This window comes from Ictidomys tridecemlineatus, chromosome 6 (genome assembly GCF_052094955.1).
Source record: "Ictidomys tridecemlineatus isolate mIctTri1 chromosome 6, mIctTri1.hap1, whole genome shotgun sequence".
In the NCBI taxonomy this organism is placed as follows: domain Eukaryota; kingdom Metazoa; phylum Chordata; class Mammalia; order Rodentia; family Sciuridae; genus Ictidomys; species Ictidomys tridecemlineatus.
In genome coordinates this window covers 109,474,364-109,491,180 of record NC_135482.1, presented here as the reverse complement: position 1 = coordinate 109,491,180, position 16,817 = coordinate 109,474,364, and the positions used below count along the sequence as shown (strand labels likewise).

Below are 16,817 nucleotides of genomic sequence, written 5' to 3'. Positions count from 1 at the left end.
CTGGGTTCCCTTGTTTGCTTGGGGAGCAAACATCAGGGGCAATAGATGTTCCTGGAGCAAGGTTAAAGTTCTTTTTAGCAGAGAGTGGGAGGAAGAAGGTGGGTACTTCCCACACATAAAGTCCCCCCCCTATGGGAGAGTCCCCCTATGAGGACTGTCAAACAGTAGTTTGAGCCACCGGTTTCCACAGGCTATTGCCCACCCACCACCCCAATCTGCAACCCCCCGCACCCCCCACCTCCACCCCTGTTGCTGGGAATTGAACCCAGGGCCTTGCCCATTAAATGCTCTACCACTGGACTACACCCCCCATGCTGCTCTTTGTCATCAGATGAGTGTTCTTACTTTCCTCCCACATCTATTCTGGAACCCCCTTCCCCTCACATCATGGGAACAGTCTGAGAGGATTCTGACACTTTTGTGGGTAATCTTAAATTACCAACTCTTCTCTCAGGTCTTAATTAACACTTTTCTTCAATTCCACAAGCCTCCAGCAGCACTTCTACGCCCCCCTCCTTTTTTTTTTTTTGGTAGCCCTCAGAATACCACCTATTGAAATTGCTTATTTTCTTATCTGACACCCCCTGTGGAGGTAAGTAACTACTTGAGTGCATGAACTATGCTCTGACTGTAACCTCTGTATTAAGCTGAAATTCCATGGTCCAGCTCCCAGGATGCCAGTGTTCCCCAGGATTACCATTTGGAAACCATTGAACTAGTGTTTGGAAGTTAAAGAAGGGAAAAAAGGAAACTTGGAGACTGTAAAAACCTGACCTTTAATCACCCTAACAACTGCTGGGTGTGGTGGTGTGTGCCCATAGTCCCAGCTACTCTAGAGGCTGAGGTAGGAGGATCACTTGAGCCCAGAAGTTCAAGACCAGCCTGGTCAACATAGCAAGACCCCTATCCCCTAAAATAATAATCCTGACAATAATAATAGTGATTATCATTTAATCAGTGTTGATTATATAACTATATAACAGGTATTGTTCTAAGTATACCAGTGCAACTGAATCACCTGGAAAATCTCCTTAAAATGCAGGTTCTGACTCAGAACATCTGGGGTGAGGCCCAAGATTCTGCATTCTTGAAAAGATCCCAAATGATAATCCATGGATCATAATTTGTATAGCAAGGCTTTGGTGTCTAAATTTATCTATCTATCTATCTATCTATCTATCTATCTATCTATCTATCTATCTATCTTTACATTTGGATTGTACCCAGGGCCTTGCACTCTATCACTGAGTGACATCCCCACCCTTGATCCTATCCTCTTAATAACCTATGAAGTTGGTTCATTTTACAGATGAAGAAACCAAGAGATTTCATATATGTGTCAAAATAATGCTCTGGGTGTGTAGCTAGCTCAGAATTAGAGTATTTGCCTAGTTTGGACAAGGCCCTGGGTTTGATCCCCCACAGAGTAAATTAATTAATTGATTAATTTAAAAAAATATTTAAAAGACTACATACAGGGCAGTAAGGGAATGGAGACTATGTGGGCAGTGTACAATTGTAGAAAGAGAAGGTTTTAGGAAGAGGAAACATTTTTACACAAAGCTTGGCATGCAGAGGAGATAGACAAGGACTATACACAGGTCTGTTTCACCCAGGACACACTGTGGGCCCAGTACTTGGGGCTATGAGCTTTCCAAAGGTCCTTTATATTTCAGACCTGGAGAAAAAAATATTGGAACCTACATATGAAAACTGAAATTTTAATAAATAATTCCAAAATTCAAATCATTAAAAATTCTTTCAAAAATTTTACATTATAAAATCATATTTAGTGAGCAATATGGGCATATTTGAATACATTTGATAAAAATAGGGTAGGGCAAAGAACAGACTAGGCCATGGCTATGTTGAGTTTGGATGTAATCCTGAGGGCAGCTGAGAACCACTGATAGAAGCAGAGTAATGTTCTCTGTGGCTACAGTGAGGAGAATGAATTGGAGGCAGGCCAGCCTGGAGGCCCAGCGGCTAGAGACCAGATAGGCAGTTAATTTCTTCCAGACTGAAAGAGAATCTCTCCTCAGTGCCAAGATTAGCATAAAATGATAGCATTATACAACCCAATTATTATTTTATTTCTCTAGCATCAATCTGACTCAGCATTCTAAATTTACTTAAGATTTGAGGATGAGGATTTTACAAATCCTTCCTCATTAAAGCCAATGATATTACAATCTAGAAGAGGACAGGGGCACATGCTTTAAGTCAGATAGGTATGAGTTTGAACCTCAGCTCTGCCCAACTTTGCACAAATGACTTCTCTGAGTATCAGATTCCTTACCAATATAGTGGGCATAATGCTCTCCTCACAGAATTAAGAGAGATAAAATGTATATGCAGTGCCTCTCATAGAACTTATAAATAAATACCATCATCTATGTGCCATTGTTCTGAGACCTAGTCTAGTTTTCCTGTATAAGGGTACAGAGAATGGGGTGAATAATTTAATCTTATTAATTGTCTGAGGTAAAATTAATATCCCCATTTTGTAGATGAGGTCAGAAATTAGATCAGAGCTCAGTGAACTAGGGGCAGAAAGTGGTAAACCCACAAGAGCTGGTATTTCATTTTATTTTTATCTGGTGTGCACTCTCTCCAGCAGTCAACATCTGCTGTTTCCAGCACTCTATGATGGATCCAAAACCTATTCCCCTTAGTCATGGCACAAATCAGTCACGAGGATGAATGGCCTATGGCAGGTCACCAAATACCGTTTTCTGACTCCACTGAATATAATTTTCCCTCTCTCCCCAACCTTTCACAATATTCCTACTACCTCTTTGCCCCCCACCACAGCCTCCGATTTTTCCTTATTAAAGAATTTGCCTCTTTGAAATTCAGACAGAACCACCCTCGATTGGGATGCCTTCCAGGGTTCCTCCCTTTAAAGGGAATAGATAAGTAGGTCACATAGGGATGGTGGGGGAGGAAGGCAAATTCTTATGGGAGGAGGAAAAATACTGAAGATCCCATTATAATACTGCAGGAGAGTGGGAAACAAAATAAGAGGGTTTTTTGCTCTTTCTCTCATTCCCTTCCCCCTTCACAATGACAGTCCCTGCTAGCCACTATTACAGTGGAAAGCATTTTGGAGGCTGCACAGGCAATACTGAGTTCTTAGGGTTTGGAGATATTATGAAAACTGTATTGAGCAGAAAGCTTGTCTACCTGTTGCTTTTCTACCCACCTGTCTCCTCTTCAAGCTACCCCCTCTACACTCAGGTTGCATCTTTCTCCTGTATGGAGAAGAGAAAGCTCAGCTTTTCTGGAGTTTCAAAGACTCTTGTCTGAAAGTTCAGGTCTCTGGAGCTTGGAGGCTCCCCAGTGCCAGAAAGGCACTGGCTGTGATTGCCTGCAGCAGCAGCCTGGGATCCCGTTTACCAAGATGCTGTTGTGGCAACCAGAACAAGTCATAGGCTTTGCACGATTTTGCTTCCCCACCCCAAACCCTCTTGACAGCAGTTCACAACAAGGGGTGTGGATGAGCATTAAATTACACAGATTGCCGTGAAAAACAGAGACAGACAGGGACAGGGACAGAAGCAGGGTGCGGCATTAAAGATCCAACAGTACCAACTCCACCCTGACACACTGTCCCTCAGGACTGAGCCCCACTTGAATCATAACACTGGACGGCCACATTTCTAGGAAACTTCAGCTAAAGAGGAAAGGTCCCGGCTGAGTGAGTGAGGCTGTGTACAGATCAGGACTGGAAGCATGCATCCGGCAGACAATTGGTCCTTGGACTCCATGCCTAGGGCACAAGGCAAGCACACAAAAACAAAAAGACCAAAGGCTGATTCTCCAATCCGGGGTCAACAAACTCTCTTCCCTCCATGGTGGTTGGAGGAAACAGGAGGTTCATATCTGGCGAGGTTTAGAGGTTTTCACTCTCCTCACCTGAAGCCTGGTGAACTTCTAGTTTAGAATCTTACTGTGTCAAGATACTGGCAGCTCTTTTGCAGAGGTTAGAAGTGACACTGCAGACTTTGGGGTATGATAATCTCCCACCTGGCTCATGTTCCCATATTCCTCTTTACCCTCCCCTCCCTGTTCCCAAGGTGCTGCAGATTACACAGGGATACTAAGTCCCTTCTGCTCTTCTTCCTTCACTCTGTAGAATGAGTCCTCCAATCTCTTAGATGTCGGTAACCCAGGTGCCCTATGGGAAATTTGCATGCTTTTAGTGGCTCTCTTCTCTCCCACGGATCACATTAAAAGTAGTACTGGGTGACAGGAGAGAGACATCCATCTTCACCTGGGCTCTTCATTATGCTTAATCTCCCCAGTGGGGTAGATCTGTCAAACACACCTCATTCCCAGGCTGGAGTAATCCAGAGCCATCTCTCAACTGAGTGGGTGTAAATCCCCACAGGTATGTAGCAGGCAAGTAGCAGCAGTGACAGTATGGTGGTGCCTTGAATTGAAACAAGAAGTTTGAACTTGTGAGGCTTAAGATCCTTTGTGTTCTCAAAAAGCCACTAGCAGCTCCTTCTCCAGCCTGGACTGCTTGACTGGCCAACATCTCCACCCGGTCCTGGGTAGGCTGCCTTATCTAGGTCTAGTGCAAGTGCTAGCCTTGGCATATCTAGGCCTACCTGGGAGAAAGGTTCTAGTCTTGAAGCTTCCGTATCCCCCATCCATCAGTAATTCATGCTCTAAGAAGAGGTTCTAAAACTTTAGTATGCATCAAATCACCAGGGGGCCTGTTAAAATATAGTAGCTCCCTCAAGGGATATATTCCAAGGCTCCTAGTTGATGCCTGAAACTGTAGACAGTACCAAGCCCCATATATACTATGGTTTTTTTTTTCCTATACATACATATCTATAATAAGCTTTTATCTATTCACTTAAAGAAAGCACTATATGGATACTCTTTGGCATATCTGAATTACCAGCATCACTACTCTTGTCCTTTGGAGCAGTTATTAAGTAAAATAAAGGTTGCTTTAACCCAAGGACTGTGATACTGTAATAGTTAGCCAACATAGATAACCAACATGGCCACTAAGTGACTAATGGAGAGGTAGCCTAGACAACATGGAGACGTTGGACAAAAGAATGATTCATATCCTAGGTGGGAGAGTGTGAGTTTTTATCATGCTATTCAGAAAAACACACAATTTAAAATTTACGAATTGTTTATTTCTGGAATTTTCCATTTAAATTTTTTTTTAAATATTTATTTTTTAGTTGTAGTTGGACACAATATCTTCTTTTATTTGTTTTTAAGTGGTGCTGAGGATCAAACCCAGGGCCTCTCACATGCTAGGCAAGCACTCTACCGCTGAGCCACAACCCCAGCCCCTCCACTTAAATATTTTGACCATGGTTGACCTCATGAACTGTTTTCTCAGGAAGTAAAACCTTGGAATAGAGGGTAGATACTGATTGCTAGGCCTCATACCCAGGGTTTCTGATTTGATAGGTTTGGATTAGGGGCTGAGAATTTATATTTCTAACAATTCCAAAGTGATAGGATGCTGTTGTTTTAGGATTCACATCTGAAAACCAGTGACTTAGAGTATAACAAAAAGAAAACCTAGGTTTGAGTCCTACCCCTGCCACTTTCTGGTTCTGAGATCTTATACTTGACTTCTGAGCTTCATTCAGTTCCTCATCCATCAAAGGGGTGGGGACATAGCTTAATGGTACAGCACCCCTGTATTCAATCCCCAGTACCCCCAAAACAAAACCAAGGGCTTTGTTCTATAACTAGTCCACTGAGGAGAAACTGACAAATAACTCTGGTGAATAATGGTCTTTGCTCTGTAGAGGCACCTGGGCTCTCAGACGAAGGTCCTGGAAAGGAGTGAGCAAGGAGTTGAGAGGATTCAATTGCACCATGTGTTTGCTTTTGTTTCATTTTGCTCTACCACTGAGCTACATCCTTTTAAAAATCTTTTATTTTGAGACAGGGTCTCACCGAGTTGCTGAGGTTAGCCTTGAACTTGTGATCCTTCTGCTTTAGTCTCTTGAAGAGCTGGGACTACAGGTGTGTGCCACTGTGTCCAGCTAGACTGCATCTATTATTTGAAAGACCCTTTCACTGTGCAGGGGAAATTGGGTATCAGAGCTGGGTATGTGTCTTAGTGGTAGAGCACTTGCTTCATATGTTGTATGCTCCAATTTTTTAAATAAGTAGTCTTTCAGTGAACATCCTTGCATATCTGAGCACATCCTAGGTTGGATCCCCAGCACCACAAAAAAATAAGTCAACAAACTTTGTCTCCTGTCTATCAGATACTCTACCTAATACTGAGGCTGACTTTGGGCAGATCATATGTGAGGATTCTAAGGCCCAGTTAAGCTCATCTCGTACCTCAGTTTCCTCTATAAAACAAGGGCTTCAGGCCAGGTGTGGTAGTGCACAGCTGTAAGCTCAGCTAGTCAGGAGCCTGAGGCAGGAGTATCACAAGTTTGAGGCTGGTCTGAGCAACTTCATGAGACAGACAGACACACACACACACACACACAGACAGACACACACACACAATGTATATATATAAAGTGTCCCGTATTCAGAAATCTACTCATTTGCATGTAGACACAACTGCATTTTAATCTTTTTTAAACTACAGGGTTTTTTCTATTCTAAATATAATATATGGGTTGGTAGAAAATATGCAAAGGAAATAAAAAGTAAAGTAAAAGAAGAAAGTGAGTCATTCATAAACCCAGAAATAACTAGTAAACATTTTGATATATTTCCTGCCGGTAGTTAAATTCTCATATTTGTTCTATATAATTTTTTTATTAGTTGCTCAAGACAATACAATGATCTTGACATATCTTACATTTGATTCAAATGGGGTATGAATTCTCATTTTTCCACGTGTACAGATTGCAGGATCATATTGGTTATACAGTCACATATATACATACAGCAAAACTAGTGTCTGTTGTATTCTGCTCCCTTCCTATCCTCCCCTCCACTCCTCTCCCCTCCCATCACCTCTCTCTACCCAATCTACTGTGACACATTTCTCTCTCTTTTTTTTCTTCCCCCTCACACCATCATATATGTATTTTGTATAATGATGAGGGTCTCCTTCCATCTTCCATGCAATTCCCCCTCTATATAATTTTTAAAGGAATTCAAGGTTAACTGTTTATGCAATTCTATATTTAACTTGACTTGTGATTCATGTTTTGGTATTCTTTTAACCATTCTTTGAAAACATACACACAAAAAATTATTCCATAGTATCCATTCACAGATGCCTCAAACTTTAACCATCCATTTGTTATTGTATGCTCCAGTTTTTTCTATAAGTAGTCTTTCAGTGAACATCCTTGCAAATCTGAACACATTTCTGATTTTCTTAGACAGAAACAAAAAAGTCTCTTGACACATACTACTAAATTGTTTTCTGAAGTCCTATTTGAAAAATACTTCCAGAAGAGATTTCTGGTTTCTGGCTCTGCATGTAAGGAGCTTGGGAGTAGCCATTTCTGTCTTAACAACAGAACTGAAAAATCAACATCTTTTCTTGGATATAACACAGCTGAGTATATAGGGCAAACCAAAGCCTCCACAACTGGAAAGACAGGTGAATACAGGGAGTCATGGCTTAATAGAGCAGACTCAAGGTACAAATCTCTACAGAAGTCAGCACCAGGTAGGAAAAGCAGAACTGTATTGATGAATTGCCAAAGCCTCAGAGTGGACAAATATGAGAGGTAAGAACTCCAGAGGCACCCAGTCATGAGGTGAGAATAAGCGGAAAACTTTTGTGAGTTTTATCTCTAGGAAACCCACCAAGTTCTCACATTAAATGTTGGAGTAAAGTCTCATGTTTCTGGTAGAAAGCGGAAGAAGGAATCATTTTGAAATGCACTAGAGCATTCTGGTATTTTCATTTATTATTTTTCTGTTTTGTTTGTGGTACTGGGGATTGAACTCAGGGGTACTCTACCACTGAGCTGCATCTCCAACCCTTTTTATATCATTTATTTTGAGACAGGGTCCCAAAGTTGTCCAAGCTGTCTTCAAACTTGTGATCTTCCTGTCTCAGCCTTCCAGGTAGCTGGGATTACAGGTGTGCACCATGATGCCCAGTTTATGTATGTTTATGTGTAAATCACCTATGTATGTGTTTGTATGATAATAAAGTGAATGACAACATGATGCAAGGAATGGAGGGAGGGTTTGGGATTGTTTTATCATTACAAAGTACTCACACTACCCATGAACTGGTATAGTATTATTTTAAAATGCACTTGCATTAATTGTAAATGTATAGTATAGATGTTAGGGCAACTACTGAAAGAATTTAAAAAAATAAATCAGCTGGGCGCAGTGGCACACACCTGTAATCCCAGTGGCTCAGGAGGCTGAGGTAGGAGATTACAAGTTTAAAGTCAGCCTTAGCAATTTAGCTAAGCCCTAATCAACTTAGTGAGACCTTGTCTCAAAGTAAAATATAAAAAGGGCTGGGGATGTGGCTCAGTGGTTAAGCACCCCTAGGTTCAATCCCTGGTACCAAAAAAAAAAAAAAAAAAAAAAAGACACAAAACCCTTAACACACCATATAATCCAGCAACTACACTCTTTGATTTCCCCCCATATGAGCTGAAAACTTATGTCTACACAAAAATCTGCACATGGATTTTGTAGCAGCTTTATATATAATGTCACAATTTGAAAGAAACCAAGATATCCTTCAGTAAGTGAATGGATAAATAAATTGGTAAATCCAACAGTGGAATATTATTCAGTGCTAAAAAGAAATAATCTATTGGGTCATGGAAAATATTGAGGAATCTTAGATTACTGAGTGAAAGAAGCCAATATAAAAAGCATGCATATTGTATGATTCTAACTATATGACATTCTGTAAGAGGTGCACACTATGGAGATAGTATTAAGATCAGTGGTTCCCAGGGCATGGGAGAAGAATGAGGCATGAAAATGTAGAGCACAGAGAATTTTTAGGGCAGTGCTAACAATGGAAACATGCCATTATGCATCTGTCCTAACACAGAGAAAGTACAACACCAAGAGTGAGCTATAATGTAAACTATAGCTTTAAAGATGTGTTAACATAGATTCATCAATTATAAAACAATGCACTATTTTGGTGAAGGAAGTTGATTATAAATCTAGGCATATACAGATACAGAAGATTTGTGAAGTTCTCTATACAGAAGATTTGTGAAGTTCCATTTTGCTATGAACCTAAAATTGCTAGAAATATATATATATATATATTCAAAAAGACGCAGCTGGGAACAATGGTGCATGCCTGTAATCTCAATGTCTCAAGAGGCTGAACCTGGAGGATGGTGAGGTCAAAGTCAGATTCACCAACTTAGTAAGGCCCTAAGTGACTTAGGGAGATCTTGAATCAAAATATAGAAAGGGCTTGAGACATGACTAAGCACCCATGTTCAATCTCTGGTAATAATAAATAAATAAGGGAAAATTGGTGGTGCAGCTCAGTGGTAGAATGCATGCTGAACATATGCAAGACCCTGGGTTCTATCCTCAGCACCATGAAGAATATATATATATATATATATATATATATATATATATATATATATGGTATCTGTGTGCATCAATAAAAATAAATAAAACACTTTCAAAAAAGATACATTTACAATGTATATGTATCTATAAAAATATTTTCAGAGTACTTAACTCTATAGCCCTTCTATTCATAAGTAATTTCTACATCCATACCCATTTCTTTCTGTGTGTTGCTACACTTAACCTTTTCCCCATTGAATCTGCATATTGAATGTTGACAATCTTAGTTCCTCTTATAGGAGACCATTTTTACACATCCTTCTATACCCCCCGTGGGTAGAAAAGGGGGCTGTATGTGATGCTCTATGGGGGAATCTGGAAGCAGAAGAGGAGCTCCCCTTTGAGAAGGAACCAGACTGCAGGCTTGAACCCCATTCTTGAAGGACTAGAAAGGGATTTTACTCAACCTTCCTCACATCTGAACTCTGGGAGGTGGAGAAAGATGGAAAACTAATCAAGTCCAGAGCATGGAAAATGAGTAGCCTGAGCAAACAGGCAGGGCTTCCACCAAGGGCAGGGAAAAGGGCAGAGGCTTGAAGACCACACTTGTAGAAGGACAGCAGGAGTTCCAGGTATTTAGTAGATAGAGACAGCCACATGTCACTCTTACTTACTTGTATCGCTACTAACATCCTAGTCTCACAGGTCTTGACCTGAGCAAACAATCTATAACATGATTATTGATACTAAAGTGTATGTTTTCAGGATTGGAGTTTCCCAGATTTACTTTGTGCCATGTTCATGATTTCAAGGTCCTAGTGAAAAGAAAGCAGCAGTATGCAGTCATGTATCCCTGTGACCTGTATCAGCCATACTAGCCACACTTTTGAACAGTTATGACAGATGTAACTATTGAAATCATGCAGTATATGGCCCATGTTGCTCCTGAGGACTGCATAAAAGTGTTAAGTCACATCATGTCTCTCACTTTAGCTTCTTTCTAAGCAATAAAAATCTTGAAATCACAGGTTTGATACATTAGTTACCCTTTTTCCAACACACATTAAAACAACAAAGGTATCCATTATAATACAAAGCTGTCAGTCATCGGTAACACCTTTACTAATCGTACCACATTTTGGGGAAGAACTGGTTTAACCAAATAGTTTTTTTTTTAATATTATAGCTAATCGTGTATAGATTGTGTATATTTTTTTCCACTTAATTATAAGCTTCCTAACATCAGGGACCATGTTTAATTCAATGCTTAGTACTGTATTGAAGCTCAATAAATATTTGTTCTTTCTTTGGTTTGTTTGGGTGATGGGGTTGAGATTATTAGGAGTTAATCTATGTACTTAAGTTACACCTACAAGATCAGTATCACAAATAGGAGGGCAATATTTATTTATTTATTTATTTTAAAGAGAGAGAGAGAATCTTTTTTAAAAAAATATCTATTTAATTTTTTTTTAGTTTTCGGCGAACACAACATCTTTGTTTGTATGTGGTGCTGAGGATCGAACCCGGGCCGTATGCATGCCAGGCAAGCTCGCTATCACTTGAGCCACATCCCCAGCCCCGGAGGGCAATATTTATATGGCAAAAGAAATTGCCCTGGTTTCAATGCTATACCTTCATTATTTGAACTTGGATTTAAAGGTGTTTTTATAATAACAGGATTTTAAAAAAGTGAATACTTTTTAAAAATACTCACATACTTTCTCCTTGTTCTTCCTAGGATGAATAAAATACAAGTTTAAGACTTCATCTTGGGCTACAAGATAGAGTAAAAGTATGTGCCTAACAAGCAAGGAGTGAAATGTATAGTCATTGATCAGTAAATATTAGTTGAATGAATGTATGAAGTGACTTAGCCACAGTCAATTTACAACCCCTGGAAAACCATCAAACAAAAATGGAGGAAAAACTAATAGCTATTCAATATGTAATATTCCAGAGCCTTTATGTCTTTCCTCCAGATTTCGTGAGGATAGACAACCCTACCTGTCTTTAACCAAAGTTTGCCCTTTTGGAAGACCATAGTTTCCAAAGGATACGAGCTCTAATTTTATCAGAGAGCTGAACAGGAAGTGTAGTGAATAATGGACACCTTCTGACCAACAAAACTAATAAATGACCAAAAGAAGGTATGAATAAAGACTAAAATAAGCCAGGCATGGTGGTACACTCCTGTATCCCAGGGACTCAGGAGGCTGAGACAGGAGGATGGCACATTCAAGGCTAGCCTGAGCAATATAGTGAGTCCCTGTCTAAAAAAAAAAAAAAATTAAAAGGAAGCTGAAGATGTGGCTCAGTGGGAAAGTGCCCCAATCCCAGTACAAAAAAAAAAAAAAAAAGACTAGTATATTATTATTATTATTTTGTGGTACCAGGGATTGGACTCAGAGCCTCACACATTCTGGGTACACACTCTGTCACTGAGCTACTTCCCCAGCCCTAAGCTAGTATATTGAGAGAATGATTTTAATGAAGAAGAGAAAGCTATACTAACTTTTAAACTCAGAGACATTCAACCACTGAGCCAAATCCCCAGCCCTTCTTCACTTGCTAGAGGTAGAACATTGATCAAATCTGGTCAGTAAACTTCTTCATTCCACCTGTCTCTTTCCTTCTAAATCAAATTTAAGTCCATAGGTTGTAAACTCAGGATTGTTTTACCCATTGGCACATAAGAAACATGTTCTTCATACACTGGAAGTGAGTGTTCCCTTAGCTACTTAGGAATGGAGGCAAGAACTAAGTGCAATAAAAAGAAAGTACACCTCAGAGGACCTTGCTTGGAGTCCTAACTCTGTCAAGGTCTTGATTGAGTTTTCTTATGCCTATTACTGATCTCTTCTAACTCATGGGTTTCCTTAACTCGTTCATTTAACAAATTTTTTCTAAGCACTTACTGAGTACCAAGTAGTGCTCAATGCCCTAGGGATCCAATAATGAATAAAATCAAGCAGACCCACTTAAATGGAGTGTATCTTCTAGTGAAGAGTGACAGGTAATAAATGATTAAATAACCTCAAATGGTGAGCAGTGCTATGGAAAAGATAAAACAAATGATAAAGACAAATGGGGAGAGGAGGGTCAGGAAAGGTCTCCCTAAGGCAGTAACAGTTGAGCTGAATGTCCTAAAAGAAGCCAGCCAAGGAGCAAGGAATAAGCCAGGGAAAGAATATTCCAGGGAAAGAATATTCCAGGAAAAGGGATCAGTAAGTCCTTCAGGAAGACCACATTTGAGGCTGGCTGATAATCCAGGAAAATAATACTACGTATGCAGTTATAGCAGGTGAATGATTTTGAGGGTTTTTTTTTGTTGTTGTTTGTTTGTTTGTTTGTTTTTGGTATTGGGGATTGAACTCAGAGACATTCAACCACTGAGCCAAATCCCCAGCCCTTTTTTGTATTTTATTTAGAGACAGGGTCTCACTGAGTTGCTTAGCACCTCCCTTTTGCTGAAGCTGGCTTTGAACTTGCAATCCTTCTGCCTCAGCCTTCCTAGCCACTGGGATTACAAGCATGAGCCACTGTGCCCAGCCTCAGCTGAATGATTTTGACAAAAGACACCAAATAATCCTACAAATTTCTGGTGTTGTGTCGGGGGTCAACCAAGGGCAAAAGCTCTGCTATGAAGTTTTCATACACCCCCACCTCCAACACACTCTCTCTGATTAAACAAAAGCAGCTCTTCTTTAATCAAAAGTATTTCCTACATTGCTGCTTTAAGATTTAGTTGGAAGAAGACCAGGTTAAAAACATTATTGATCTCAAAAGTCATTTTCTGAGCAGGGTGTGGTAGTGCATGTCTGTAATCCCAGTGGCTCAGGAGGCTGAGGCAGGAAGATCTCAAGTTCACAGCCAGCCTCAGAAACTCAGTGAGGCCCTGAGCAACTCAGCAAGACCCTGTCTCTAAATAAAATACAAAAAAGGGAGAGGGGGATGCTGGGGATATGGCTCAGTGGTTGAGTGTCCCTGAGTTCAATCCCCAGCAGCCCTCCCCCTACCCCCTGTACAAGTCATTTTCTGCTCTTCCTCAAGCTCTATGAAGTTTTCATACAACCTCTGTGATGGCAATAGGAAGCTTGATTCTACTTTTTTTGATTGACAGAGAGTCAGGGAATTACAGATTCCAGCAACCTGACTCTGCTCTCAACCAGAGCCTTCCATTCCCTTTTCCTGTCATGGTGGGTTGGACTCTAAGGTACCCTCTAAGCATATGCCTGGTAGGAAAGGATGTTGTCTCTGCCTCTTTCTAATAGCTTATGCTGGCTTCTTAGCTTGCTCTGTCTGAATGAGATGCTTTCTGTCCTGCACAGGAGAGAGCTTTGTGCAGGTAGCTGAGGAAGGACTAGTTTCTTTCCAACCTGTAAAATGCAAAGTTGGCCAGCTGCCTCCCTTCCAACCCCAAAACTCATATCTTCCCTTGTCTCCAGAGAGCTGTCTGGCAGCTCTCAAATCGTCTGACTGTCCTGGGGTTTTGGGAAAAGCACTGCACAGAATGTGAAGTCATTTTCTGGTAACACAGATCTAATTAGCTCTTTGACTGACAGGAGGAAGCAGAGGCCAAGAGGGATTTAAACAATTCAGTCTCACATATCTCAAGACAAGTGAAGAACCAGACGGGAAAATGGAGAGAAAAGGGGAATAAAGAGAAAAAAGCCTAGGGAGACTATGGAGAAGGGGGAGGGGAAGAAAAAGCATGTGGAAGGGGAGAATATCAAATGACCAAAATATCAGTCCTTCGTTCTTCTAGCTTCATCTCTGTTCCCAATTTCCCTTCTCTCTCCCAGACAGAACTTACTTGAAGATCGATGATTTCTCTTTCTGATTCCATCTTGCTGCCCTCCAGAACCTTCACACACTGGGTGCCAGAAACAGACTGCGTGGGCTCCTCCAGGTTCTGCTGTCTGTCTCTGCTGCTTTTCTTGGGTGGGAGAGAGTACACAGCTGGCAGGACAGACTGGCTATTCATCCGGCTGATGCGGGATGGCCATCCTGGCCTCAGCCCCTGGGGGAGGTGTACACTTGTCCACCCGTGCAAGCATGTGTTTCTGCGTGTGTATGCATATGTGTATGCTCCAGAGGCTGGCGTGGGGCTCACTCATTAATGGGTGGCTTTTTGAGTTGGTGGTGACAACATCATTTTCACCAGCATTTCCAATGCCCCTCCAGTCCCAGCAGAGCCATCTGAGGTCACCCAGCCTGCTTTGAGTAAGTAGTTTTCCTACTAGGAAAGAAATCCTGCATATTTATCAAGGAATTTGAAAGTCAGCCTGAAGATGTTTTTTGAGTTCACATTGGTTGAGTCCCTAGTCCAAGGGTGGGGTAGCCTTCAGCATAGCCTCAAAACTGAAGTTTAGGAATTGTTCTGGTTCTTTGCTTTGAACAAAGCTTAAAAGTTTTTTCTTCTTTTTTTTTTTTAATGGTAGTTTACTTTAATAGGCTCAAAGCATAAGCCTTACTCTACAAAGTGGTTAAACAACAAATTTTTGTTGACATATTGTTTGATACCTTTAACTTCTCCCTTTATGAAAGAAGGAGGGGGGGGGGCACAGGGAAAAGTTGTACCTTCAAATCCTTTTCATGCAACTGGTTGCATTTTCTCTACTTTTTAAAGAAAGCTACCAGGGCTAAGTCTTTTTTTGGAAAGTATTTCTTTCTCCTGTTTACCTAGAGCCCAAAACTCTCCTGACTTGTTCCTAAAGCTCATTTTAGAACTAAGCTAGTGTGGGTGTGGGTATGTCTGTGAATGTGCATGAAGGAGGGGTTTGTCAGGGAGAAGTCTCATTCAGAGTTTAAATGGTAGGGAAGAAGCAGAGTCACAAATTTACCCTCACTATACTTCAATGCACAGAGTTGGAGAGCAATTTCTTTATTTCTGTTAAATGTCTTTTTAAGTTCTCACCTTACTATTCAGTGGTGTGAGAAGGTGTTGGACAATGGGATGAGAATTCAGCTTTAGTATAATCTAATAAGCATAGTTGAATTTAATAATTTAAATGGTGAATAGCCCAGCATGGATAGAATAGTCTTTTGGATTTCTACCTCTTTTTCCCAAAGAGGGCGTCTAGGCCGAGGGATGGTTCTTGGAATTATCCCATGGCCTCCCTGTTTAGTTTCTGCTGTTTTCTGCTATGGAGCTGCTTAGAAGGGGCAGGGCTTCCCCATGGCTACATTTGCTAGTCTCTGAGGAGAGTCTGGTCCTACTCCATGCCCTCCTGCTGACACTGGCAATGGATGTTTATGGCCAGGAGAACTCGCTCTCTTTCTCCATTTAAGGACCGGTGGTCTCCCTAGTTGAATGCCCTATCTTCACTTTTGTGGTGACGTGGACCACCCTGTAACCTGGCCATGACTTGAAAATATCCCAGACATACCAGCTCAGTGGTACAGCTCTCTAAGGTGGCCTCCTCTGGAAACTCTCCTACCAGATACTCAGCTAATGCTCCTTATTCCTCCCTGGGCTCATGGAGCTGAGGGGTGGTAAGGAAGAACTAGAGAAAGGCAAGCCCAGTACCAAAGCTGGCAAACAGTCTTCTTATAAGGCTATGCAAGGTGGGTGCAGCTCAGTTTTTCAGGTGACTTCCTTCCAGATTCCCAAATGGGAGATGTAGAGCCCATTCCTTTGAAAATCTACCACCAGTATCTATCACCCCACTCCTCATAACAATAACTATGTTAGTCAGATTTTGACCACTGCGACATAAAACCTGAGAAAATCAACTTAAAAGGAGAAAAGGTTTATTTTGCTCATGGTTTCAGAGATTTCAGTCCATGGTCACGTGTCCTGTTATTTGGGGACTATGGCAGCATAGTACATCATGGCAGGAACGCTTGGTAGAAGGATTCATGGCAGTGTCATGGCAATCATTGAACAGAAAGGGGCTGGGTTCCTAGTATCCCCTTCAAGGGCGCACTTCCTCCCACTAGGTCTTATCTAGTGGTCCACCACCTCTCCAATAGCACTGCAAACTGTGACCAAGCCTTTAACCCCTGGGCCTTTGGGGAACACTTCAGATCCAAATCACAGTGAGAAGCACTGTAGCTCATACTTACTTTTTAATTTTCACAACAATTCTGGGATATAGATACCTTTATTACCACTTTATAGAGGAGGAGAGAGAAACACTAGAGGTTAAGTAGTTGACCAAACTTAAACTGAAATTTAAACCCTGGCATTCTGGATTCAGTCTTTTATTACCCACAATTTTGGCTTAGAGAGGAGAGATTGAACCACATCTCAGAATGCTTGCTCTCCCTTCCTCTGCTATTTTTCTTCCCATAATCCTCACAATCTGGGATCAGAA

General features: G+C 41.1%; 1 protein-coding gene across 1 annotated transcript in view; it reads right to left on the bottom strand.

Moving 5' to 3' along the window:
• Positions 1-14,696, bottom strand: part of Ninj2 (ninjurin 2) — a 98,001-nt gene extending 83,305 nt beyond the window's left edge. Inside the window, exon 1 of the mRNA XM_021732129.3 lies at positions 14,312-14,696. Coding sequence (XP_021587804.1) covers positions 14,312-14,482 — 171 coding nt within the window. The 5' untranslated portion in view covers positions 14,483-14,696. The remainder of the gene's footprint in view (positions 1-14,311) is intronic.
• Positions 14,697-16,817: the final 2,121 nt, after the last annotated feature.